This window comes from Cetorhinus maximus, chromosome 19, assembly GCF_964194155.1.
Source record: "Cetorhinus maximus chromosome 19, sCetMax3.hap1.1, whole genome shotgun sequence".
In the NCBI taxonomy this organism is placed as follows: domain Eukaryota; kingdom Metazoa; phylum Chordata; class Chondrichthyes; order Lamniformes; family Cetorhinidae; genus Cetorhinus; species Cetorhinus maximus.
Genome location: NC_135897.1, coordinates 76,966,871 through 76,993,377, shown reverse-complemented (window position 1 = coordinate 76,993,377; position 26,507 = coordinate 76,966,871). Strand labels below are relative to the sequence as shown.

At 42.6% G+C, this 26,507-nt stretch overlaps 1 protein-coding gene across 2 annotated transcripts in view; it reads left to right on the top strand.

Annotated features, from left to right (window-relative positions):
- gk5 (glycerol kinase 5) overlaps window positions 1-26,507 on the top strand; it is a 91,424-nt gene that overhangs the window by 3,681 nt on the left and 61,236 nt on the right. For both annotated transcript variants that reach the window (XM_078564207.1, XM_078564208.1), the window contains 2 exons: window positions 14,134-14,227; window positions 25,610-25,685. In XM_078564207.1, the coding sequence (XP_078420333.1) occupies window positions 14,134-14,227; window positions 25,610-25,685 (170 nt within the window). The remainder of the gene's footprint in view (window positions 1-14,133; window positions 14,228-25,609; window positions 25,686-26,507) is intronic.

Genomic DNA, 26,507 nt, shown 5'->3' with positions numbered 1-26,507 from the left:
CAGCCCACTTCTTCCTAAGCAGCTCATTAGCCTGATGGTAGTAATGAGCTTACTATTTTCTTTCAGTACAGCTGATCCAGAGACGTAATTGGAGAGGAAGGAGAGAAAGAAATTAGCTACGTTAGGGAACGAAACAAAAAAAAAACTTTGAAAATTTTCATTAAGTTATATTCTAAGTTCTTTGTTTTAGCTGATCCTAAAAACTGGAATTATGTGATACATTGTAAAGTTAGGTCTTGAATAATTAGCTATCGACTAGGGCACATGTTTATAAAAAATATATCCAGAAACATTCAACTTTCACATGATCGTAGGTGGTTTAAAATTAATGGTGCTTAACGCAACCTCATAAATTCCATGGATAAATTAAGTGTAAAATTCTTTTCAAATGTTCTAGGGTGGAACTCCATTCACTGTCTTGCAAACTAATTGAAATAGTTTTTGGATCTGTTTGCATATGAGGTTGCGCTCCCACTCCTGTGGGAGTTTGTGTAGAAGAATAATAACCCTATTCACAAATACAAAATGCTTGGAATCTTCAATCCAGATTAGAGGTATTTTCAAATGGTCACCAGGGATTCAATGATATAGGAGATCAGGATTGATAATCTGGTCAAGGCAGTATTAGTGCATGGTTACAGTTATCGAGTGTTGACATTTTGTGACCTTGGATAATTAATTCTGACCAGTGAGTGCTTTTGGCGTACCATGCTAATTAAAATTATTTTAAAGATTGCATAGTGATTTGCCGAGATTGTACTTACTGTTACAAATTCATTGCATTGTGATTTTTCAGAGATATTAAGTATATTTATAATTTATGGAAAAATTCACAGTGACATGGCAACCGTAAAAATGAACAAAAGCTGATCAGCTGCGGAAAAGCTAAAGCCTCAAGATTATCTCTGAATATAGGTCTTATGATGTGAAGAACAGGAAGTGTCAGACTATCCACATTCCATTGTTCTATTGTAGGTGGCGGGGGAAGAATAGAGAACTACCCTAAAAAATTTTTAATTCTATCATGGGATGTGGGTGTGGCTAGCAAGGCCAGCATTTGTGGCCCATCGCCAATTACCCTTGAGAAAGTGGTAATGAGCCTCCTTCTTGAACAGCTACAGCCCATGTGGTGTAGGTACACCCACAAATAGTGCTGTCAGGAAGGGAGGTCCAGGATTTTGACCCAGCGATAGTGAAGGAACAACGATATAGTTACAAGCCAGGATGATGTGCAGCTTTGGAGGGGAACTTGCAGGTGGTGGTGTTCCCATGCATCTGCTGCCTTCGTCTTCCAGGTGGTAGAGGTCACAGGTTTGGAAGGTGCAGCTGAAGGAGCCTTGGTGAGTTGCTGCCATTGTGCATTAGTGATGGAGGAAGCGAATGTTTAGGTTGGTGGATGGGATGCTGATCAAGTGTGCTGCTTTGTCCTGGATGGTGTTGAGCCAACTTGTCCAGGTAAGTGGAGAGTATTCCATCACACTCCTGACTTGTGTTTATACGTTCATGGGATGTGGGCATCGCTGGCTAGGCCAGCATTTAATGCCCATCCCTAATTGCCCTTGAGAAGGTGGTGATGAGCTGCCTTCTTGAACCACTGCAACCCATGTAGTGTAAGTACACCCACAGTGCTGTTAGGGAGGGTGTTCCAGGATTTTGCCCAAAGACACTGGAAGAATGGTGATATATTTCCAAGTCAGGGTGGTAAGCGGCTTGGAGGGGAATTTGCAGGTGGCCCTAGTCCTTCTAGATGGTGGTGGTCGTGGGTTTGGAAGGTGCTGTCTAAGGAGCCTTGGTGAGTTTCTGTAGATGGCACACACTGCCACCAATGCACAATGGCAGCAGAGGGAGTGAATATTTGTGGATGGGGTGCCAATCAAGCAGACTGTCTTATCCTGGATGGTGTCAAGCTTCTTGAGTGCTGTTGGAGCTGTACTCATCAGGTAAATGGAGAGTATTCCATCACACTCCTAACTTGTGCCTTGTAGATGGTGGACAGGCTTTGCGGACTCAGGAGGTGAGTTACTCATCGCAGGATTCCTTGCCTCGACCTGCTCTTGTAGCAACAGAATTTACATGGCTGGTTCAGTTCAGTTTCTGGCCAGTGGTAACCCCAGGATCTTGATAGTGGTGGATGCAGCGATGGTAATGCCATTGAATGTCATTGGCGATGGTTAGATTCTCTCTTGTTGGAGATGGTCATTGCCTGGCACTTATGTGGTGTGAATGTTACTTGCCACTTGTCAACCCAAACCTCGATATTGTCCAGGTCTTGCTGCATTTGGACAAGGACTGCGGGGTCTGAGGGGTCGCGAATGGTGCTGAAAATTGTGCAATCATCAGTGAACATCCCCACTTCTGACCTTATGGAAGGAAGGTCATTGATGAAGCAGCTGAAGATGGTTGGGCCTAGGACATTAACCTGAGGAACTCCTGCAGTGATGTCCTGGAACTGAGATGATTGACCTCAAACAACCACAACTATCTTCCTTTGTGCTAGGTATAACTCCAACCGGCAGAGACTTTTCCCCCTGATTCCCAGTGATCCCTGTTTTGCTAGGACTCTTATGATATCATGCTCTGTCAAATGGTGTCTTGATGTCAAGGGCAGTCACTCTTACCTCATTGAGTTCAGTTCTTTTGTCCATGTCTGAACCAAGGCTGTAATGACGTCAGGAGCTGAGTGACCCTGATGGAACCCAAACTGAGTGTCAGTGAGCAGGTTAGAACCACGGAAAAGCTACAGTGCAGAAAGAGGCCATTCAGCCCATCATGTCTGCACTGGCCAAAAAGAGAAAAAAGAAACTAGCCACTCATTTTAATCCCACTTTCCAGCACCTGGCCCATAGCCTTGCAGGTTATAGCACTTCAGATGTAGATCCAGGTACCTTTTTAAATGAGTTGAGCATTTCAGCCTCAACCACCAACTTAGGCTGTGAATTCCAGACACCCACCACCCTCTGAGTGAAAAAGTTTTTACTGATGTCCCGTCTAATCCTACCACTCACCTTAAACTATGCCCCCTAGTAATTGACCCCTCACCTAGGGGAAACAAGTCTTCCCTGTCTACCCTATCTAGGCCCCTCATAATTTTGTACACCATAATTAGGCCACCCCTTAGCCTCCCCTGCTCTAAGGAAAACGACCCTAGCCTATCCAATCTTTCCTCATAGCTGCAATTTTCAAACCCTGGCAACATTCTTGCAAATCTCCTCTGTACTCTCTCCAGAGCGTTTTATGTCCTTCCTGTAATGTGGTGACCAGAACTGTGCACAAAATACCAACTGTGGCCTAACCAGTGTTTTATACAGTACCATCATTACATCTCTGCTTTTGTATTTAATACCTCGCCCAATAAAGGAAAGCATTCCACATGCTTTCTTGACCACCTTGTCCTGCCACCTTCAAGGACCTGTGAACATTCACTCCAAGGTCTCTCACTTTCTCAACCCTTCTCAATAGCTTCCCATTTATCGAGTATTCCCTTGCTTTGTTTGCCCTCTCTAAATGCATTATTGGTAAGCAAGTGCTATTTGATAGTGCTGCTGATGACCCCTTCCATCACTTTACTGATGCTGAAGAGTAGGTTGATGGGGTGGTAATTGGCCGGGGTGGATTTGTCCTGCTTTTTGCGTATAGGACATGCTTGGGCAATTTTCCACATTGCCGGGTAGATGCCAGTGTTGTAGCTTACTGGAGCAGCTTGGCTAGGGGTGTGGCAAGTTCTGGAGCACAAGTCTTCAGTACTGTTGCCAGAATATTGTCAGGCCTCATAGCTTTTGCAGTATCCAGAGCCTTCAACTGCTTCTTGATATCACGTGGAGTGAATTGAATTGGCTGAAGACTGACATCTGTGATGCTGGAGACCTCTGGAGGAGGCCGCGATGGATCATCCACTCAGCACTTCTGGCTGAAGATTGTTGCAAATGCTTAAGCCTTATCTTTTGCACTGATGGGCTTCCCCATCATTGAGGATGGGGATATTTGTGGAGCTTCTTCCTCCAATGAGTTACGAATATACGAACAAGGAGCAGGACTAGGCTATTCCGTCCCTCAAGCCTGCTCTGCCATTTAATAAGACCATGGCTGATCTGATAGTAACCTCAAATCTGCATCCTACCTACCCCCAATAATCTATCACCCCCTTGCTTACCAAGAATCTATCTACTTCTGCCTCAAAAATATTCAAAGACTCTGCTTTCACCACCTTTTCAGGAAGAGAGTTCCAAAGACTCATGACCTTCTGAGAGAAACATTTTGCCTCATCTCCATTTTAAATGGGCAACCCCTTACTTTTAAACAGTGACCCCTAGTTCTAGATTTTCCCACAAGAGGAAACATCCTCTCCACATCCACCCTGTCAAGACACCTCAGGATCTTGTCTGTTTCAATCAAATTGCCTCTTACTCTTCTACATTCCAGCGGATACAGCCTAACCTGTCCAGTCTTTCCTCGTAAGACAACCCGCCCATTCCAGGTATTAGTCTGGTAAACCTTCTCTGAACTGCTTCCAATGCATTTATATCCTTCCTTAAATAAGTTGACAAATGCTCTGCACAGTACTCCAGATGTGGTCTCGCTAGTGCTCTGTATGACTGAAGCATAACCTCCCGACTTTTGTATTCCATTTCCCTTGCAATAAATGATAACATTCTATTAGCTTTGCTAATTACTTGCTGCAGCTGCATACTAGCCTTTTGCGATTCATGCATTAAGACACCCGGATCCCTCTGCTTCACAGAGCTCTGCAATCTCTCACCATTTAGATAATATGCTTCTCTTTTATTCATCCTGCCAAATGGACAATTTCACATTTTCCCACATTATACTCCATTTTCCAGATCCTTGCTCACTTACTTAACCTATCTGTATCTCTTTGTAGACTCCCTATGTCCTCTTCACAACTTACTTTCCTACCTATCTTTGTGTCATCAGCAAATTTGGCAACCATCCTATTCATCCACGTCACTGATATAAATTGTAAACAGTTGAGGTGCCAGCACTAATCCCTGTGGCACACCACTCGTTACATCTTGCCAAGCTGAAGAAGACACATTTATGCCTACCCTCTGCTCCCTGTTAGCCATCCAATCTTCCCTCCATGCCAATATGTTACCCCCTATACCATAAGCTTTTATTTTCTGCAATAACCTTTATGTGGCACTTTATTAAATGTCTTCTGGAAATCTAAGTACAGTACATCCACCGGTTCCCCTTTATCCACAGCATGCCACTTCCTCAAAGAGCTCCAATAAGTTGGTTAAACATGATTTCCCTTTCACAAAACCATGTTAAATCTGCCTGAATACCTTGAACTTATCCAAGTGCCCTGCTATAGCTTCTTTAATAATAGCTTCTAACGTTTTCCCTATGACAGATGTTAAGCTAACCGGCCTGTAGTTTCCCGCTTTCCTTCTTGAATAATGGAGTTACGTTTACTCTCTTCCAACCTAATGGGACCTTCCTTGAATCTTTGGAGTTTCAGAAAATTAAAGCCAATGCATCAACTATCTCCCAAGCCATTTGTTTTAAATGTCCACTGCCATTCATGACTGGATGTGGCAGGACTGCAGAATTTCGATCTGATCCGTTGGTTGTGAAATTGCTTTGCCCTGTCTAGCGCTTGCTGCATATGCTGTTTTGCACGCAAGTAGTCCTGTGTCGTGGCTCCCGCAGGTTGACACCTCATTTTTAGGTATGCCTAATGCTGCTCCTGGCATGTCCTCCTGCACTCTTCATTGAACCAGGGTTGATCCCCTGGCTTGGTGGTAATGGTAGAGTGCCATGAGGTTACAGATTGTGGTTGAGCATAAGTCTGCTTATACTGATGGCCCACAGCCAGTCTTGAGTAGCTACATCTGTTCAAAATCTTTCCCATTTAGCATGGTGGTAGTGCCACACAACATGATGGAGGGTATCCTCAATGGGAAGAGTCCTCCACAAGGACAGTGCAGTTTTTTTATTCGTTCATGGGATGCGGGTGTCACTGGCTAGGCCAGCATTTATTGCCCATCCCTAATTGACCTCATTGAGAGGACATTTTAAGAGTCAACCACATTGCTGTGGGTTTGCAGTCACATGTAGACCAGACCAGATGGCAGATTTTCCTTCCCTAAAGGACATTAATGGACCAGATGGGTTTTTATGACAATAGGCAATGGTGTTGTGGTAATCATCAGACTTCTAATTCCAGATTTTTATTGAAGTCAAATTTCACCATCTGCCGTGGTGGGATTTGAACCCAGGTCCCCAGAGCATTACCCTGGGTGTCTGGAATACTAGTCTAGTCCAGTGATGATATCACTATGCCACCATCTCCCCTCTGGTGGTTACTGTTATCGATGCTGTCGTGAACAGATGCATCTGCGGCAGGCAGGTTGGTGAGGATGAGGTCAAGCATGTTTTTCCCTCCTGTTTGTTCCCTCACCACCTGCCTCAGACCCAGCCTAGCAGTGTTCTTCAGGACTCAGCCAGCTCGGTCTGTAGTGGTCCTATTAAGTCACTCTTGGTGATGAACGTTGAAGTCTCCCACCCAGGGTACATTCTGTGCCCTTATTTTTTTTAGATGGTGGACAGGCTTTGGGGAGACGGGAAGTGAATTACTCACTTCAGAAATCCCAGTCTCTGACTTGCTCTTGTAGACACAGTATTTATATTGCTGGTCAAGTTCTTTTTCTGGTCAGTGGTGTCCCCCACAATGTTGACGGTGGGGGAATTCACTGATGGTAATGCCATTGAATGTTAAGAGGAGATGGTTTGATTCCCACTAGTTGGTGATGGTCATTGCCTGGCACTTGTGTGGCGTGAATGTCACTTGTCTGTTATCAGCCCAAGCCTGAATGTTGTCCAGGTCTTGGTGCAAATGGCCAAGGACTGCTTCAGTACCTAAGTTGACCAAACCACAGCTTGCATTAATGTAACAGGAGGCTGTGAATACTGAAAGCACAAAGCCTGTTTTAGATCCTTGGGGAATGTTCGCTGCCCTGAAAATTTTAAACATTCCACCCACCCCCAAACAAAGTTTTACTTCACATATGTTCCAACATTTTCTGATGCACACTGGCTGCAGTGTGTGTCATCTACAAAATGCACTGCAGCAACTCTCCTCGGCTCCTTTGACAGCACCTTCCAAACCTACAACCTCTACCACCTAGAATGACAAGGGCAACACATGCATGGGAACACCACCACCTGCAAGTTCCCCTCCAAGCCACACTTCATCCTGACTTGGAAACATATCGCCGTTCCTTCAATGCCGCTGAGGCAAAATCCTGGAACTCCCTTCCTAACAGCACTGTGGGTGTACCTACAACACATGCACTGTGGTGGTTCAAGAAAATGGCTCACCAGCATTCTCAAAATCAATTTGGATGAGCAACAAATGCTGGCTTTGCTGGCAACGCTCCCATTTCAAGAGCACATTTAAAAAAAAACTTCCACCTTGCAAACCAAAAATAATGTAACGTTGAGAGGTAACTGAGGTACAGTATTAAAACAAAATGTCTGCACAAATTTCAAGACACTTCTTTCCATTGGAAATTTAAGCCTAGATGCATATTTGTTAGTTTGTGAACTAAAATGTTTTACATCAACATCACCACCACCACCAACTAGTAGCTCAGCTAAAGAACAAAAAAGAACATTAAAAGATAGGAGCAGGAATAGACTATATGTCCCGTCAAGCCTGCTCCACTATTTGATACGATCAGAGCTGATCTCCAGCTTAAACTCTACTTTCCTATCCATTCCCCATATCCCTTGCTTCCCTTCATTGTGTTCCTTCACTGTCGCTGGGTCAAAATCCTGGAACTCTCTTCCGAACAGCAATGTGGGTGTACCTACACCACATGGACTGCAATGGTTCAAGAAGGTGGATCACCACCACTTTCTGAAGGGCAATTAGAGATGCACAATAAATGCAGGCCTTGCCCGTGACGCCCACATTCTGTGAACAAATAAACTTTTTAAAAAGACCAAAAATCTGTCAGCCTCGGCCTTAAACATATTCAGTGATGGAACGTCCACATTTCCATCCTCTCAGGTAGAGAATTCCAAAGATTCACAATGCCTTGAGTGATGAAATTTCTCCTCCTCTCAGTCCTAGATAATGAGCCTGTCATCCTGAGAGTGCGCCCTTGTGTTCTAGATTCCCCAGCCAGGTGAAACACCTTCTGTGCCTCTACTCTATCAAGCCCCTTCAGAATCTTGTATGTTTCAAATGATAGGTGGGGATGTGTTAAAATAGATTAGCAAATGATCAGCTAATAGACTGCAATGAGTAGTAATGCATGGTCAGGCTTGGCAGTCAGTCACCAGTGGAGCCACAAGGTTCACTGTTGGGGATACTGTTTATATTTTTTATAAATAATTTTGAAGAAGGAATGATTGAAGAAAGAGTTAGTTCGCAGTTAATAAATTGGAAGCAGTGGTAAATGATGAATATCAATAACACATTTAGAAGCTCCTTGACAAATGGCAAATGCAGTTTAATACAAGCAAATGGAAACTTGCGGTCTGGAAAAGAAAAAGTTGACGTGGATTTTGTGCTTATTTGGAACGTATTTGAGGTATCTGAGAGGGAGAGAGATCTTGGACGTAAAGGATCCCATGGCACTATTCAAAAAGAGCCGGGGTGTTCTTCCCAGTGTCCTGGCCAATATTTATCACCCAACCAACATCACTAAGAATCAGTTTATCTGATCAGTATTCCATTGCTGCCGTGGGTCTTGCTGTGTGAAAATTGGATGCCTTGTTTCATACAACAGTGACTACACTTCCCAAAGTGCTTCAGAGCCAATTAGGTATTTTTGATGCCCTGAGGTCATGAAAGGACCTATATAAATGCAAGTTTTTGTTTTGACAAAGGTTGAAAAAGAATGTCCATCCATTTTCTCAAATCTGATTGCTACTAATCAAGTGGTCATTTCTTTATTAAGTGCGAGGCCATTTGGCACAGTTTAAAAAAAATTGAATGTTTTTATTTCCATTGAAACGGACATCTTAATTAGACAGTGCAAGGAAAGAATCAGGCAGACTTTCAAACAAAAGAAAAGTCCTTGAGAGCTACAATGTAGAAGAGCCTGAAGTAACAGATTCAGATATCTTCATTGTATAACTTGAAGGTTGGAAGAACAGAACCAATATATGTAACAGTGAAGATAAATGACAGACTGATTAGAATGGAAGTGGACACAGGAGCTTCCACTACAGTGATTGGTGAACACACCTTCAAACATCTGAATTATGGTAAATATAAATTAAATTTGGAAGAAACAGATGCCAAATTTAAAAACTTACATGGGAGAAGACATCCAAGTCAAAGGTATAAGCAGAGTTACTGTTAATTACAGAAGCCAATTGGTAAAATTACCCTTGATGATGGTAGCAGGCAAGGGGCCAAGCCTCCTTGGATGAAACTGGCTAAAGGAAATTAAGTTAGAATAGGCTGAAATTTTCCAGCTGAGAGCAAGTGGGTTACCAGAGCTATTACAAAACTACGTCTCAATCTTCAAGGACAAACTTGAGAAGATCCAGGGGCTGCAAGCAAAAATTCATGTGGACCCAGAGGTGGCCTGCCGATTCATGAAAGCAAGACCAGTACCTTATGCACTGCGGGAAAAGGTTAACACTGAACTGGACAGATTAGAGAAACTGGGAGTTATACAACTTGTGCAGTTCTCAGAATGGCAGCAGCACCAATAGCCCCTGTTCTTAAATCCAACCAAGGCATCTGAATTTGTGGAGACTACAAACTGACAGTTAATAAAGTGACTAAGCTGGATCTGACACGCCAAACCAAAAATCAAAAATTATCCTCCGCCATTTCCGCCAACTCCAGCATGATGCCACCACCAAACACATCTTCCCTTCACCCCCCCTGACGGCATTCTGTAGGGATCGTTCCCTCTGGGACACCCTGGTCCACTCCTCCATCACCCCCTACTCCTCAACCCCCATCTATGGCACCTCCCCATGCCCACGCAGAAGATGCAACACCTGCCCCTTCACTTCCTCTCTCCTCACTGTCCAAGGGCCCAAACACTCCTTTCAAGTGAAGCAGCATTTCACTTGCATTTCCCCTAACTTAGTCTACTGCATTCGTTGCTCCCAATGCGGTCTCCTCTACATTGGAGAGACCAAACGCAAACTGGGCGACCGTTTTGCAGAACACCTGCGGTCTGTCCGCAAGAAAGACCCAAACCTCCCTGTCGCTTGCCATTTTAACACTCCACCCTGTTCTCTTGCCCACATGTCTGTCCTTGGCTTGCTGCATTGTTCCAGTGAAGCCCAACGCAAACTGGAGGAACAGCACCTCATCTTCCGACTAGGCACTTTACAGCCTTCCGGGCTGAATATTAAATTCAACAACTTTAGACCTTAAACTCCCCCTCCCCCCATCCCCACCCCGTTTCTCCCCCCTCCCCCTTTTTTTTCAATAATTTATATAGATTCTTCTTTCCCCACCTATTTCCATTATTTTTAAATCTAAAACTAAAACCTTGTTAGTCTTTCCACCCCACCCCCACTAGAGCTGTACTTTGAGTGTCCTGTCTTCCATTCTTAATTAGCACTTTTCTTAGACAAATATCACCACCTTCAACACCTCTTTGATCCTTTTGTCTGTGACATCTTTTGATTATCTGCTCCTATCACTGCTTGCTTATCTCCACAATCACCACACCCTCAACTTCTCTCTCCCCCCGCCCCCCCACCTTAAACCAGCTTATATTTCTCCTTTCTCCTAACTATGCTTCAGTTCTGCCGAAGGGCCGTGAAGGCTCGAAACGTTAACTGATTTCTTCTCCACCGATGCTGCCAGACCTGCTGAGTTTTTCCAGGTAATTCTGTTTTTGTTTTCAAAAATCAAAGACCTTTATGCTATGCTGGCAGGTGGAACTGCCTACATGAAGCTTGATATGAGTCATGCTTATCAACAACTAGAGTTATTGAAGGCCTCTTGGGAATTTGTCACAATTAATACACACAAAGGGTTGTACCAATATACCCTTTTGCCTTTCGGTGTCTCCTCAGCTTGCGCCATACCCCAGAGAACAATGGAAAGTTTACTGCAGGTACTGTCCCACATTGTAGTTTATTTAGATGATGTTCTGGTGACAGGACTCACTGAAAAGGAGCATTTGGCAAACTTCGAAAAAGCCTTAAAATGTCTTTTGCAGGTTGGAGTGCGTTTAAAAAAAGAAAAGTACACATTCCAATTGAAGGAGCTAATCTATTTGGGTCACAGGGTAGATTCACAGGGCCTCCACCCAGTTGAGGAAAAAGTGAGAGTCATAAGGGAGGCACATGTGCCAAAGAACACCTCCGAGCTCAAATCATTCTTGGGGATGATCAATTACTATGGGCATTTCTTACCTAATTTGTCGACAGAACTGCCACCCTTGTATTACCTACTCAGGAAAATCCAACGTTGGTCTTGGCAAACTCCACAGAAAAAAGCTTTCATAAAGGGTAAAAAAAAATGTTGCACTTGTCCAGTCTATTAGTACATTACGACCAGAGGAAAGAATTGGTGTTGATATGTGACGCATCTCCCTATGGAGTGGGAGCAGTGCTCTCCCATCGAATGGGTGATGGGACGAAAAGACCTATAGGATATGCATCAAGGGCACTCACCACAGCAGAAAAGGGATACTCACAGAAAAGAAGGCCTGTCGATCATCTTTGGTGTCAAGAAATTTCACCAGTACATACACGTCTGTCATTTTACTATCTTTTCAGACCACAAGCCATTGCTAGGATTGTTCAGCGAGGACAAGGCTATACTACCCATAGCCTCAGTAAGAATACAAAGATGGGCATTGATCCTGGCAGCGTTTGAGTATACTTTAATCCACGGGCTTGGAAATCAAATTGCAAAACACTGATGCACTGAACCATTTGCCCTTACAAGAAAAAGATGAGGATATCCCAGTTCCACAAGAACTCGTTTTATTGTTGAATTTCTTAGATTCATCTATGCAGACCAGAGACTGGACAAGTCGAGACCCAGTCTTATCCAAAGTACGAGAACAAGTTCTTTATGGTTGGTCACAAGTGCAGGTATCTGACTAAATGAAACCGTATTTTAACAGAAGGCATGAAATTACCAGCCAGGATGGTATCTCATTGTGGGCAACATGAGTGATTGTTCCTCCAAAAGGAAGAAAGCCATTGTTGATTGAACTAGATAGTGCACATCTTGGAATTTCCCAAATGAAGACCATAGCACACAGCTACCTATGGTGGCCTGGGATGTATGGAGAAATAGAGAGCTTAGTGAAGAATTGTATGCAGTGTCAGCAAGTGCAAAAGTTACCTTCAACAGCTCCTTAACACCCAGGAAACTCATGGATACGATTACACATCGACTATGTGGGACCTTTTCATGGAAACAATGTTTCTGCTTATTGTTGATGCCCATTCAAAGTGGATGGACATGTATGGGGGTGAAGTCATCAATGTCTTCTGCTACAATTGAGAAGCTACATCAAAGTTTTGCCGTTTGCGGACCAGCAGAAGTGGTTGTATCTGATAACAGCATGGCATTTAAGAGTACTGAGTTTCAACGGTTTATCAGACTCAACGGTATCTCTCATGTAAAAACTTCACCATACCACCCTTCCTCAAAAGGACTGGCCGAAAGGGCAGTTCAATCATTCAAGGCTGGCATGAAGAAATTAGTTGAAGATTTCTTAACAACCAAACTAGCACGTTTTTCTTTTTGATTATAGCACCTGAGGAATTATTGATGTAACACTGCCTCAGGACAAGGTTGGGCTTAATAATGCCAAATTTGGGTGGGAAGGTGGAAAGGAGTCAGGGAAGTCAGAAAACTAGACATGACTGGCGTAGTAGTGACAGGAGGTTTCCTGTAGGAGAGACAGTATATGTGGAGAATTTTGGAGAAGGACCAAATGGGTTATCGGGTGAAATAAGTGCAGTGAGTTCCTTACCATGTGATGGTGGAAAGCTGAGTCATACGGAAACATGTGGATTTTATAAAGAGGAGTGAAACAAATCACCAAGAACTGATTCCATCAGTGTTCACTACTGATCAATGTTTCCTGTTGAGAGAACTTAGTTGAGTACAGATATGTCTAAAGAGTTGGCTGTACCTACAAGAGTTGAGGAAACAGATTTGCAGGTGCCCACTGAAGAACCTGAAGTTCAGAAAACTCCAGAAAAGGAAGTTCCTGACAAAGCATCTGAAGCTGTAGAGCTGAGATTTTCCACATGCATAAGGAAACCCCCAGAAAAGACTGAATTTGTAAATTACTTGTAAATAATTTGATATTTTGAGAAAATTGTAATTGTAACTGTAAAATGTATTTGAGTAAAGAGGGAGGGATGTGGTAATCTGATGTGTAATATGCATTTAATAAGAATGTTATAATGGAAGATCACGTGATCTTAGTACCCAATAGAAGAGTAGCACTAACTACCTCAGCAGTCTATAGTTGGAGTCTGTACTGTAGAGACAGGGCTTCAGTTAAAAGCACACAAGTGTAGCTGCAGAATACCTTTGTAAATAAACAGAATGTGTTCCACCTAAGAAGTGTCTACTGACCTACTCTGTCTATTGTACCAACTCGGCAACCCAGATCATAAGCCCCAACAACTTGGTGACCAGGGTCCAGCATTGATGTTGGTGGATCTGCATGACATCAAATCTGTGTCGAAGATTGGTGTCAAACCCTGAACTGACTGAAATGCAGCATATGAAACGAACTTCTTGGGAAGTCGTCTTCCATTTAGTCCTAGCATCAGGTCAGGCCCTGATCCCAGACTCGGACTGGTTTGAACACCATTATAGTTGGTGCAAATGCCCCTATGTATTCTTACTTAATTCCAAATGTCCAGCCTATAACAACTTCTGGTATTAAGACATCAAATATTGGAAAATAGCTGATTGATCTATATAAATTGTTTATCACACTTACTGCTTTGTTAAAGTGAATAGTTTATTTTTTTTTTTACAATCTTTTATAATTTTTGATGAATGCCTATGAAATCCATTCTCGTGTTGTCTGCACTGCCAGGTGATATGTTGTGATCATGAAGTAGTCAATAACGTGAGAATATTCTTCAAAAACTTCTTTCCTCAGCTTGTCTGTTGCCATTTATTTTTCCTAACAGATAAACATGTTGTATCCCAAACCTGGAAGGGTTGAGGTGAATCCGGACTCAATGTTTGAACAGTTTGTTGCTGTTGTGAAAGAAGCAGTTGAAGGTAAGGAGAAAGTTTCCTTTTGGAGGTTCAGTTTAAAATAAAATCTGATTTGGTGCATATTATTTGCAATATTTTCTGTTTCACGCCCCGCAGTGTGACTAGGCAAATAAGCAACCCGCTTTCTGTTCTGAGCTCCCAATAGCAAAACCAAATTGACTTTGAGACTGTGCTGCTGTTATTCCCTATAGAGAAGCTTCTGCCTCTGGCAGTGATCCTTTATCTGGGTAAGGCCAGGTGGAGGAACATTGGCTATGATTCCAGGTTCAGCTTCAGTACACAGCCTACTCCAGTATAGATTACACATTGGTGAGACCTAGCTGATAGAAATTATTTGTAACTTCCTCTGAAATGTGAGTTGAAATTGCAGGAACTTTCAAGAGATCCTGTTGTGAATATTGGTCGTGAATTGCAAAGGTAAAAGAAGATGCAATGCCTGATTCTTCAGGACACATTTGCACTGCCCAAGGGTAGGTCCTTGCCTACATTGTCTGCTGATGCTTCACCCTGAGCTGTTTTCCTTGGCAGTTTTTGTAAGTGATAGTTTGCCATTGCCTACCACACTAAGGGGCAGGGCAAAGAGGCAGGTCCCAAGTCTACCTGAACCAGAATGGGAGTTGAACCTGTGGAATTAATCTGAACCACATGCTATCCATCTAACCAACAGAGCTAACCAGCCCCCCACAGCGGTTTCATTGTCGTCTATATGTACCTATAAGAGAATGTAACCACACAATACTATTTCATGCTTCAGTTACAAAGACAACAATTTATATTTATATAGCTATTACTCACCTCGAGGCACCACTAAGGAGGATTATTAAACAAAGTATGGCACCGAGCCACATAAGGATTTATTAGGTCAGATGGCCAAAAGCTTGGTCAAAGAGGTAGGTTTTAAGAAGTGTCTTAAAAGAGGAAAGCATGATAGAGAGGAGGAGAGGTGTAGGGAGGGAATTCCAGAGCTTGGGTCCTAGGTAACTGAAGGTTCAGCTATGAATGGTGGAGCAATTATAATTTGGAATGCACAAGAGGCCAACATTAGAGGAGCGCATATATCTTGTAGAGTCATGGGGCTGGAGGAGATTACAGAGATATTTGAGACCTTTGACAAGGGCCCTCATGGCAGACTGGTACAGAAGGTAAAGTCGCACGGGATCAGAGGTGAGCTGGCAAGATGGATACAGAATTGGCTTGGTCATAGAAGACAGAGGGTAGCTGTGGAAGGGTGCTTTTCTGAATGGAGAGCTGTGACTAGTGGTGTTCCGCAGGGATCAGTGCTGGGACCTTTGCTGTTTGTAGTATACGTAAATGATTTGGAGGAAAATGTAACTGGGATAATTAGTAAGTTTGCAAATGACACTAAGGTTGGAGGAGTTGCAGATAGTGAAGAGGATTGTCAAAGGATACAACGGGATATAGATCGGTTGGAGACTTGGGCGGAGAAATGGCAGATGGAGTTTAATCCGGACAAATGCAAGCTAATGCATTTTGGAAGGTCTAAAACAGGTAGGAATTATACCTGTAAATGGCAGAACTCTTCGGTGTATCGACGGGCAGAGGGATCTGGGTGTACAGGTCCACAGGTCACTGAAAGTGGCAACGCAGTTGGATAAGGTAGTCAGGAAGGCATATGGCATGCTTGCCTTCATTGGCAGGGATATTGAGTATAAAAGCTGGGAAATCATGCTGCAGCTGTATAGAACCTTGGTTAGGCCACACTTGGAATATTGCGTGCAATTCTGGTCGCCACATTACCAGAAGGATATGGAAGCGTTGGAGAGGGTGCAGAGGAGGTTTACCAGGATGCTGCCTGGTCTAGAGGTTATTGGCTATGAGGAAAGGATGGGGAAACTCGGATTGTTCTCACTAGAGCGACGGAGATTGAGGGGCGACTTGATAGAAGTTTACAAAATTATAAGTGGCATGGACAGAGTGGATAGTGAGAAGATTTTTCCCAGGGTGGAAGAGTCAATTACTAGGGGACATAGATTTAAGGTGAGAGGAGAAAACTATAGAGGAGATGTGCGAGGCAAGTTTTTTACACAGAGGGTAGTGAGTGTCTGGAATTCGCTGCCAGAGGAGGTGGTGGAAGCAGGTACGATAGTGGTGTTTAAAAGGCAGCTTGACAAATACATGAATAGGATGGGAATAGAGGGTTACGGACCCCGGAAGTGCAAAATGTTTTAGTTTGACGGGCAATATGATCGGCGCAGGCTTGGAGGGCCGAAGGGCCTGTTCCTGTGCTGTACTTTTCTTTGTTCTTTGGGTGAGGCCATGGAGAGACTGAAAACAAGGATGAGAATTTTAAAATCAAGCCATTGATTGACTGGGCGCCAATATAGGTTAGGAACACAGGGTTGATGAAAGGGGCTTGCTGTGAGTTAAGACACAGTCAGCAGAGGATTGGATGACAAAGTTTATTGAGGATGGAATGTGGGAGACCGGTCAGGAGTGTGTTGGAATAGTTGAGTCTAGAGATAATGAAAGCATGAATGAGGGTTTCAACGCCACTTGAGCTGAGATGGGTGTGCAGTCGGGCAGTGTAACGGAAGTAACAAAGACTTTCAGAAATGACAGTTTCACAACCTTTATTCAATGCAATCATTTCCTGTTTCCGTTTGCTTAAGTGGAATGAGGAATAGATGATTTCATAAAAGCTTCAGAGACTTCTCCCATATTGTACTGCCTTTATTTCATGCAGAGAAGCGTCTGTCTCTGGCAATTACCCTGATGGGCTGAGTAAAGTGTGGACCTCACCATGTGAAGGAAGCTTAACTATAATTCCTTGAAAACTTCAGAGAACAAGTGACTTGGGGCTTTTAGGGGGTTATGAAAGAAATTTAAAAAGTAGGACCTCAACGGCAGTAATTGTCAGGGTTTCTCCCAATGCCATGTGCTAGTGAGCATAGAAATGGGAGGATTGAGCAATTAACCATGAGGCTGGTGTAGGAGGGAGGGCATCAGATTTATGAGGCATTGAGACTCGTTCGGGGCAGGTGGGAACTGTACAAGATGGATAGGTTGCACCTTAGTAGGACTGGTACTAATATCCTGACACGGAGATTTGCTGTGCTGTTGAGGGTTTAAGATAGATCAACACGGGGACAGGAACCTCATGGGGAGCTCAGATTGGAAGCAAAACTCATAACAGGAAGTAGAAAAGTAGTTAGTGAAATTAGAAACCAGATGAAGCGAAGGCAAGCATCAAATAGAATCAGAATGCGGAATACTGTTAAAAAGGCAAGGTTAGGGGTGCAACAGGGTAGATGATTTGAAGGCACAAATAGAGGCAAATGGGTATAATTTAATTGCCACTACAGAGACATGGTTACAGGGTGACCAAAACTGGAAACTGAATATTGAAGGATATTCGTCATTTAGGAAAGATAGGCAAAAAGGAAAAGGAGGTGGGATAGCGCTGTTAATAAGGGACGAGATCAGTACATTAGTGAGGGGGGAATCTTAGACTGAAGAATCAAGATGTAGAATCAGTTTAGGTGGAGCTAAGAAACAGAAAGGGGCAGCAACCATTGGTGAAAGCTGTTTATAGGCCACCAAACTATAGGGGTAACGTTGGGCATGGTATAAGTCAGGAAATTTGATATGCATGTAACATGGGTGAAACAGTGATATTGGGCAACTTCAATTTACATATAGACTGGGCAAACTTGATGTAGTACTAATGCTGTGGAGGATGAATTCCTGGAGTGTGTACAAGATGAGTTTCTGGAGCAGCACATTGAAGAACCAACTACGGATTGGGCTATTTTAGATTTAGTATTATGATAAAGGGCTAATTAATAACCTTGCTGTACAGGAGCATTTAGGAAATAATGACCATAATAGAATCTCACATTAACTTTGAAAGTGATTTAGTTCATTCTGAAACTAGGGTTTTAAATCTGAACAAAGGAAACATTGAAGGTATGAGGGGCAAGTTGACTATGGTGGATTGCGAAAATGTATTAAAAGATTTGACAGTAGACAGGCAATTGATAATATTAGAGAAGTATTACATGGTCTACAACAATATACATTCCTCGAAGAGACACAAACCCAACAGGAAGGATGAAACAACTGTGGCTAGCAAAAGAAGTTAAAGATTGCATTAGATCAAAGGAAGTGGCTTATAAGGTTGCCAGGAAAAGTGATAAGCCAGAGGAAAAGGCCCCATACAGGAAGTTAATAAACTAAATTAGATCATAAGGAATTGGGGGCAATATACTGCTATGGATTAATAATTGCTTAACTGACAGAAAACAGGGAGTAGGAACAAATGGGTTATTCCCAGGATGGCAGGTTGTTATTAGTGGGGTGCCGCAAGGATCAGTGCTGGGGCCATAGCTGTTCGCAATTTATATAAATGATTTGGATGTCAGGACCAAATGTAATATTTCCAATTTTGCTCATGACATAAAACTATATGGGAACGTTAGCTGTAAGGAGCCTTCAAGGAGACTTGGGCAGGCTAAGTGGATGGATAAGAACATGGCAGCTGGAATATATTGTGAATAGGTGTGAAGTTATCCACTTTGGTAGAAAAAACAGAAAGGCGGAGTATTTCTTAAATGGTGACAGGTTGGGAAGTATTGATGTCCAAAGGGACCTGGGTGTCCTTGTTCATGAGTCACTAAAAACTAGCATGCAGGTGCAACAAGATATTAGGAAGGCAAATAGTATGTTGGCCTTCATTGCAAGGGGATTTGAGTATAGGAGTAAAGATGTCTTGCTGCAATTGTATAGAGCCTTGGTGAGACCGCACCTGGAGTATTGTGTACAGTTTTGGTCTCCTTACCTAAGGAAGGATATATTTGCTGAAGGGGGAGGTGAAAGAGTTAAAAACCAAATACAACGGACAAAGAGGTGGCTTTTGATAAACCACAAGCCATAGTCTGGACCAGATAAGAATCAAGGACTATGTGTATACATTGATTAGGAATGGATAATGTGATCATGTACGAGTGTCTCGAAGATAATAGGATAGACGAAACTAATTGTGTGTGTAAATGAGGTGGAGACATTGATCATCGGTGCATGCAAAATTGGTGCATGCAAATAGGATAAGATAAGGGATAAGTATAACTTCAAGGAAATGTAACCATTTGGGGAGCTTATACCCATCTTGTATGGATACAGTCTCCCCTGCGTGCTTGAATAAAACTGGTGAAAGAAGCTTGAGCCTCTTGTAGTCGCTGCGGGATTGGAGGGTGCTTGAACTCCCTTTCACTTGTCGTAGAGGGAGTGCAACGGAGGTTCACTAGACTATTCCCTGGAATGGCAGGATTGTCTTATGAGGAGCGATTGAGGAAGCTGGGCCTGTATACTCCTGGAGTTTTAAAGAATGAGAGGTGATCTCATTGAAACTTATAAAATTCTTACAGGGCGTGATGGGGTAGATGTAGATAGGATGTTTCCCCAGGCTGGTCAGTCTAGAACCAGGGGACACAGTCCTAGAATAAGAGGCAGGCCATTTAAGATTGAGATGAGGAGCAATTTCTTCAGCCGGAGGGTGGTGAATCTTTGGAATTCTCTACCTCAGAGGACTGTGGAAGCTCAGTCATTGAACACGCTCAATAGATTTCTGGATACTAATGGCACCAAGGGATATGGAAATAGAATGGGAAATTGGCGTTGAGGCAGATGATCAGCTATAATCTAACTGAATGGCAAAGCAGACTTGATGGGCCGAATGGCCTACTCTAGCTTTTATGTTCCTAGTCTGTGTAATCAGAAATTGTTTAAATTTATAGTGCACTCAAAGCTGATGTATCGTTTTTAATGGTACAGTCCAAGTCCACTTTAGTTCAGGCTGTTTAAGTTCCCTTAGGTGGATCAGTCCTCATTGAGCCCTAGTTGTGGTTCGTGGAAACTGATTGCCACAGCATTTCTGGAAGGCGCCTGTCACTGTAACCAGCCTTTGCTGTGAGGCTGTTTGGTTCACTAAACATTGTGAAACTTGTTTGGTATCAATCTGATCTAACAATACACTGTGTCATACTGTTCTCAAAGTTCTTCAGTTACAACCAAGTACATAATGCTGATTAGTTTCAATGACTCCCTTTCATAGTTAAAGTGCTTTGCATACGAACATATGAATTAGGAGCAGGAGTAGGCCACTCGGCCCCTCGAGCCTGCTCCGCCATTCAATAAGATCATGGCTGATCTGAATGTAACCACAACCCCACATTCCTGCCTACCCTCATAACTTTTCACTCCCTTGTTAATCAAGAATCTATCTCGCTCTGCTTCCACTGCTTTTTGAGCAAGAGAGTTCCAAAGACTCACGACCCTCCAGAGAGAAAATTTCTCCTCATCTCTGTCTTAAATGAGCAACCCCTAAACAGTGACCCCTAGTTCTAGATTCTCCCACGTCCTCTCCACATCCACCCTGCCAAATCCCCATAGGATCTTTAAAGGTTTCAATTAGGTCACATCTTATTCTTCTAAATTCCAGTGGATACAAGCCTAACCTGTCCAGCCTTTCCTCATAAGACAACCCACCCATTCCTGGTATTAGTCTAGTAAACCTTCTCTTACCTGCTTCCAACGCATTTACATCTTTCTTTAAATAAGGAGACCAGTATTGTACACAGTACTCCAGATGTGATCTCACCAGTGTATAACTGAAGCATAACCTCCCTACTTTTGTAATCAATTCCCCTCACAATAAATGATAACATTCTATTAGCTTTCCTAATTACCTGCTGTACCTGCATACTAACCTTTTGTGATTCATACACTAGGACACCCAGATCCCTCTGAATCTCAGAGCTCTGCAATTTCTCACCATTTAGATAATGAGCTTCCTTTTTATTCTTCCTGCCAAAATGAACAATTTCACATTTGCCCACATACTCCATTTGCCATATCTTTGCCCACTCACTTAACCTATATATGTCACTTTGTAGCCTCCTTATATCCTCTTCGCAATTTACTTTCCTACCTATCTTTGTGTCATCAGCAAACTTAGGCACCATTCCTTCAGTCCCTTTGTCCAAGTCATTTATATAAATTGAAAAAGTTGAGGCCCCAGCACTGATCCCTGTGGCACACAACTACCACATCCAGCCTACCAGAAAAACACCCATTTATGCCAACTCTCTGCTTCCAATTTTCTCTCCATGCCAATATGTTACCTCCTATACCATGAGCTTTTATTTTCTGAAATAACCTTTGATGTGGCACTTTATCAAATGCCTTCTGGAAATTGAAGTATAGTACATCATTCAGTTTCCCTTTATCCACAGCGCATGTGACTCCTTGAAAGAATTCCAACAAATTGGTTAAACATAATTTCCCTTTTACAAAACCATGTTTATTCTGCCGGATTGCCTTGAATTTTTCTCAGTTCCCTGCTATAACATCTTTAATAAGTTTCTAACATTTTCCCTATGACAGATATTAGGCTAACTGGCTTATAGTTTCCTGCTTCCTGTCTCCCTCCCTTTTTGAATAAAGGAGTTATATTTGATATTTTCTAATCTAATGGAACCTTCCCCGAATCTAGGGAATTTAGGAAAATTAAAACCAGTGCATCAACTATTTCACTAGCCACTTCTTTCAAGACCTTAAGGTGAAGTCCACCTGGGAATGTGTCAGCCCACAGCCCCAATAATTTGCTCAATACCTCTTCCCTGGTGATTGTAATTTTCCCCGAGGTTCCTCCCTCCCTTCCATTTCCTGATTTACAGCTGTTTCTGGGATGTTACTTTGTGTCCTCTATAGTGAAGACCGAAGCAAAATACCTGTTTAATTCGTCCACCATCTCCCTCCCCTGTTACCAATTCCCCAGGCGCACTCTCTATAGGACCAAGGCTCGCTTTGTTAACTCTCTTATTTGAATATCTATAGAAACTCTTACTATCCATCTTTATATTAGTAGGTAACTTTCTCTCATACTCTAATTTTTCCCTCCTTATTTATCTTTTTGTCATTCATTGCTGTTCTTTATATTCTATCAAATCTCCTGACTTGCCGTAAATTGCTGTTAATTAGATTTTCCTTTTAACTTCCAGGATGGTTTGCTTGTAACCGGTCTTACAGTAGCTTAAGTTTTCTAATTTTTTGCCTTTCTCATTTTAATCTAGCACACCCTGTGAGGGCAGTTCCCCACCCAAAAAATAAATTTGGTTTGAAATTAGAGGCGTGTTGGGCTGGAATCTCGCCAATGAGGCGAGAAGTACCAGTTGGGAAATTTCCAGACTGGACATGCCCGCTTACATGAAAGTGGCTCTTGTGTGTAATATTTTCATTCTGGGCAGGCAGGGGCAAGAGTGAGTCAGGCCCAACAACTCCGGAAGCATGTCACAGAGGCAGGGGAGTGGTGAAGCGGGCTGGTTAAAAGGCCTGCTTCGGTTCTCTGGGACTTAGTTCCAATTGTATTAAAGGCTGTTTGGCCCTCTAGCCCTCATCCCTTACACCTACCCCCCATTCCTACTTCATGCCCCCATGCCCACTCATCCAGTATGCACTATGTACAGAACTAATTAACCATATAATAACAGTTGTAATTCTTGAAATGCTCACTTAAAGATAAACTCCCATTCACAAATCTCTTTGCAACAAAACTGCTGCTTTTACAACCTTATGAAAGTGTGAATCAGACAAGCCATTATAGTATCAATAATATAAACATTACCTCACTTCATGCCTCTTAACCTGGTCCAAATAAACACTCAAACATTAACCAAAGCAGGTCAAAGAAGGAATAACTTATTGTAATCGCATAAAGGTGTCAATCAATTGAAGAAAACACTCTACCTCAGCCCATCTAAACATGCCCCGGCTGAGCTAATCCATCAGTGAGCCTTGGAGCTCAGCCGACCATTCATAATGAGAACATCTGGTAACTTTATCAACAGAAAAAGATGGCCTCATTATGGATGCTAGGTGTTTGTTTTAAATAAGCATTTCAAGAATTGCCACTGTTAATAAATGGCTCATTGGTTCTGTACGTAGTGCATACTGGGTGAGGTGGCATGGAGGGGTCATGGGCAAGATTTTTTAAACATACCTTTCAAATGGTTCTCATTTGAGGGACTGTAAACCACTGGTCCTTGAGAAGCTGGCCTAGTTCTGTGAAAATAGTGGGAAGTGGGTATGAGATGCCTATTCCCACAATGGAACTAGCCAGGTTGGGAGTGCAGGGTGTGGGTTTGCTACCTGCACCCTTATCCTGTGCTGGTGAAAATTGCAGGTGCCAGGAATTGGGGTGGGAATCCCGGAATCTGGTTCCCCCCGCCATTTTTAAAGGCCTCCGGAGTTGGCCTCATTCTGCAAAAATTCAGCCCATCATTTGAATTTCCCACCACAATATTCAGTTTCATTTTAGATTAACTGGAGAACAAGTTTTATTTGTGCATGGGGTGTGGGCGCCGTTGGCTAAGCCATCATTTATTGCCCATCCCTAATTGCCCTTGTTGAGAAGGTGGTGGTGCGCCTTGAACCACTGCAGTCCATGTGTTTGTAGGAACAACCACAGTGCTGTTAGGAAGGGAGTTCAAGTTTCATAACTTGAAACTGCAAATAAATCCTGGGAACAGTTGCCTTGCCAAATTGTGGAAAAGTTCACAAATGAATGGACCCATTTAGCTCATCCATTTTATCCTTCCATATAGAGCCAATGTTTGCCTACTGTCTGTGTTTTGAGCTACTCCAGAGTTTGTGCCTTCCGCTATCCAGCCTGGAAAACAATTTGATGCATTACTCCCTTTTAGCAAGTTTGCTTAAAATATTTCATGACATCCTGAAGTTGTCTTTTATCAGTTTATGTCCATGCCCCCTGACCTTGCTAACATTCAGATTGTGAATGTATGTGTGTTTTAAGCAAATTTATTCTGCCTTGGGATTGGAAAGTATTTGAAAGCCAAATCCTGTAAGAATCGCGATTTGTTTTAATAAATGCCTATTGGATAGTCAAATCGATTTCCACAAGGCAGTGTGGCAATGTTGGCATGTTAATAGAATATATTTTTAAGGGGGGAAAAGCACAATTGGAAATGGGAGGTGAAAGAAAGTTAAAAGTTGAAGTTGTACTGATGTTTGATTAATAACGACAGCAATAACCTTTATTTATATAGCCTCTTTAACATAGTAAGACATCCCAAGACCCTTCACAGGAGCGTTATAAAACAATGTATGAGACTGAGCCACATTGTCATTAATTGTCAGAAATTATGTCAGATGACCCAAAGAGGTAGGTTTTAAGAAATGCCTTATAGGTGGAAAGTGAGATAGAGTGGCAGAGAGTTGTAGGGAAGGAATTCTAGAGCTTAGGGTCCAGGCCACTGAAGGTGTGGCTACCAATAGTGGCACAATTTAAAATCAGGGACGTTTTAAGAGGCCAGAATTAGAGGAGTGCAAATATCTCAGGAGATTGTGGAGCTGGAGGGGATTACAGCGATAGGGAGGGGTGTAACTATTTCAAAAATGCCTTAAATATGAAAACAGGATATTCGTTTCCTTTTTTAATTAACCCTCCAGCCATATAATCTCAAACTGGCTTTGAATTAAAGCCTCGAAATTACATCATGAACCATGATGTTAACATGCAACTGGTTAACTGGGGTTGTTTGAAATTCCTTTGTTCAGATATTTGAATGGATTAATGTATCCGTTGAAAAGAGTGGACAAAGGAGCTTCATACGAATGACTTAGGCTAATGCCACACTGTAATTTCAAGGCTGAAATTGTTGCTGCACTGGTACGGAATGCATACTCAGGGCATTTCCTTTCTAACTGGTGAGCTACTCACATTTCCTTTCTAACTGGTGAGCTACTCATATTGGCAACTGAGCCTTAAGCTCTTTGAGATTCTGGGTTTTATTTACTGCTTTTGAAACCAATTCTTATTTGGGTTGAATTTCAAGAGTTACTTATTTCAAGGCTCTTTCCAACTGGTATACTTTGACTTCACAGGATTCTCTCTTTTTTTAGTTTTCACTCTGTAGCCCGGAACTGTTTTAATTTGTCACCCTTGCCTCCCAAAAAAAACCCAAGGACTGAATTTCCTGGATAGAACTTTCAGCTGCTGATTAGTCCTACCCAGGACCCTGCCCAAAATCCTGGTACAAAGTGCAATTTCATTGTTGCCATTTTCTCTTCCCCCACAGCCAAAATTTCTTACCATCAGTTAAAGGGGGTAAACTAGCTGGAACTGTGCCCAACCCATGTTATGCAGTTCTGAAGAAGAGTCATACTGGACTCGAAATGCTAACCCTGTTTCTTTCTCCACAGATGGTTTTTCCAGCGCTTTCTGTTTTTATTTCAGATCTCCAGTATCGAAAGTATTTTGCTTTTATTTTAAAGTTTTGGCTTGCTCTGCTATCCTACTGGCATTGTTCATGCACTGGATAAAATGATCCTTGTATTTTGTGCTTTCAGTTTCCGGATTGCACATGAAGCAGATGGTTGCTCTTGGTATTTCAACGCAGAGAGCAACATTTGTCACTTGGGACAAGTAAGTATTTGAAGAGAATAATATGCTCGCTGCTGTAAGCTTAGAATACACAATGGACCCAGGTTTAGGCCTGTCATTTCCATCTAAGATTTCTTTTTGTGTTGTGCAATTGCAGGACTTATTCAATGGAGAGAAGGAAAAATATACAGTGAACTCTCTCACTTTTATTTTCCCTAAATGCTTATTTCCACACAGTTTGCAGTGTCATGTAATTGCTGGAGAAGTAACAAGGCTTCCCCCCCCCCAAAAAAAATGTGATGCTTCTAAAACAATGATCTGCCTTGTTTCATATTTGTAAAATCTGTGTATAATTGTGCTACTTGCCAGAACTGAAACATTACCTTCAGACGCTCAAGTGCCGGCCCATAAGTTTTATGGGCCAGGCAAAACTCAAGATGCCAACATCTGGGAGATATTAGAAGTGAGATGCATCAACAAAAATTCATACAGGTTGCAAAACAATTTAAACATAGTTATGTTTTTCCATTGAAAATGAAGTATCATAATAGGTTCTACTTTTAAACAAATAGGAATGAAATTTGACTGGCCTAGGTCAGCATGATATTTGGAAGAGCCTGTGGTTTACAATAGTGCTGGTCCAGATGGTGCCACAGATAACCAGTTAAATACAGTGCGTTTACTCCCCATCACCCCCCCCCCCCCCACCCACCCTCTCTGCCAGGCCCCTGCCAGTCACCCATTGATCAGACATACCTCGGCAATTTTCCACATTGTTAGATAAATGCCATTGTTGTAGGTGTACTGGAATAGCTTGGCTAGGGGCACAGTTAGTTCTGGAGCACAAGTCTTCAGTAATGTTGT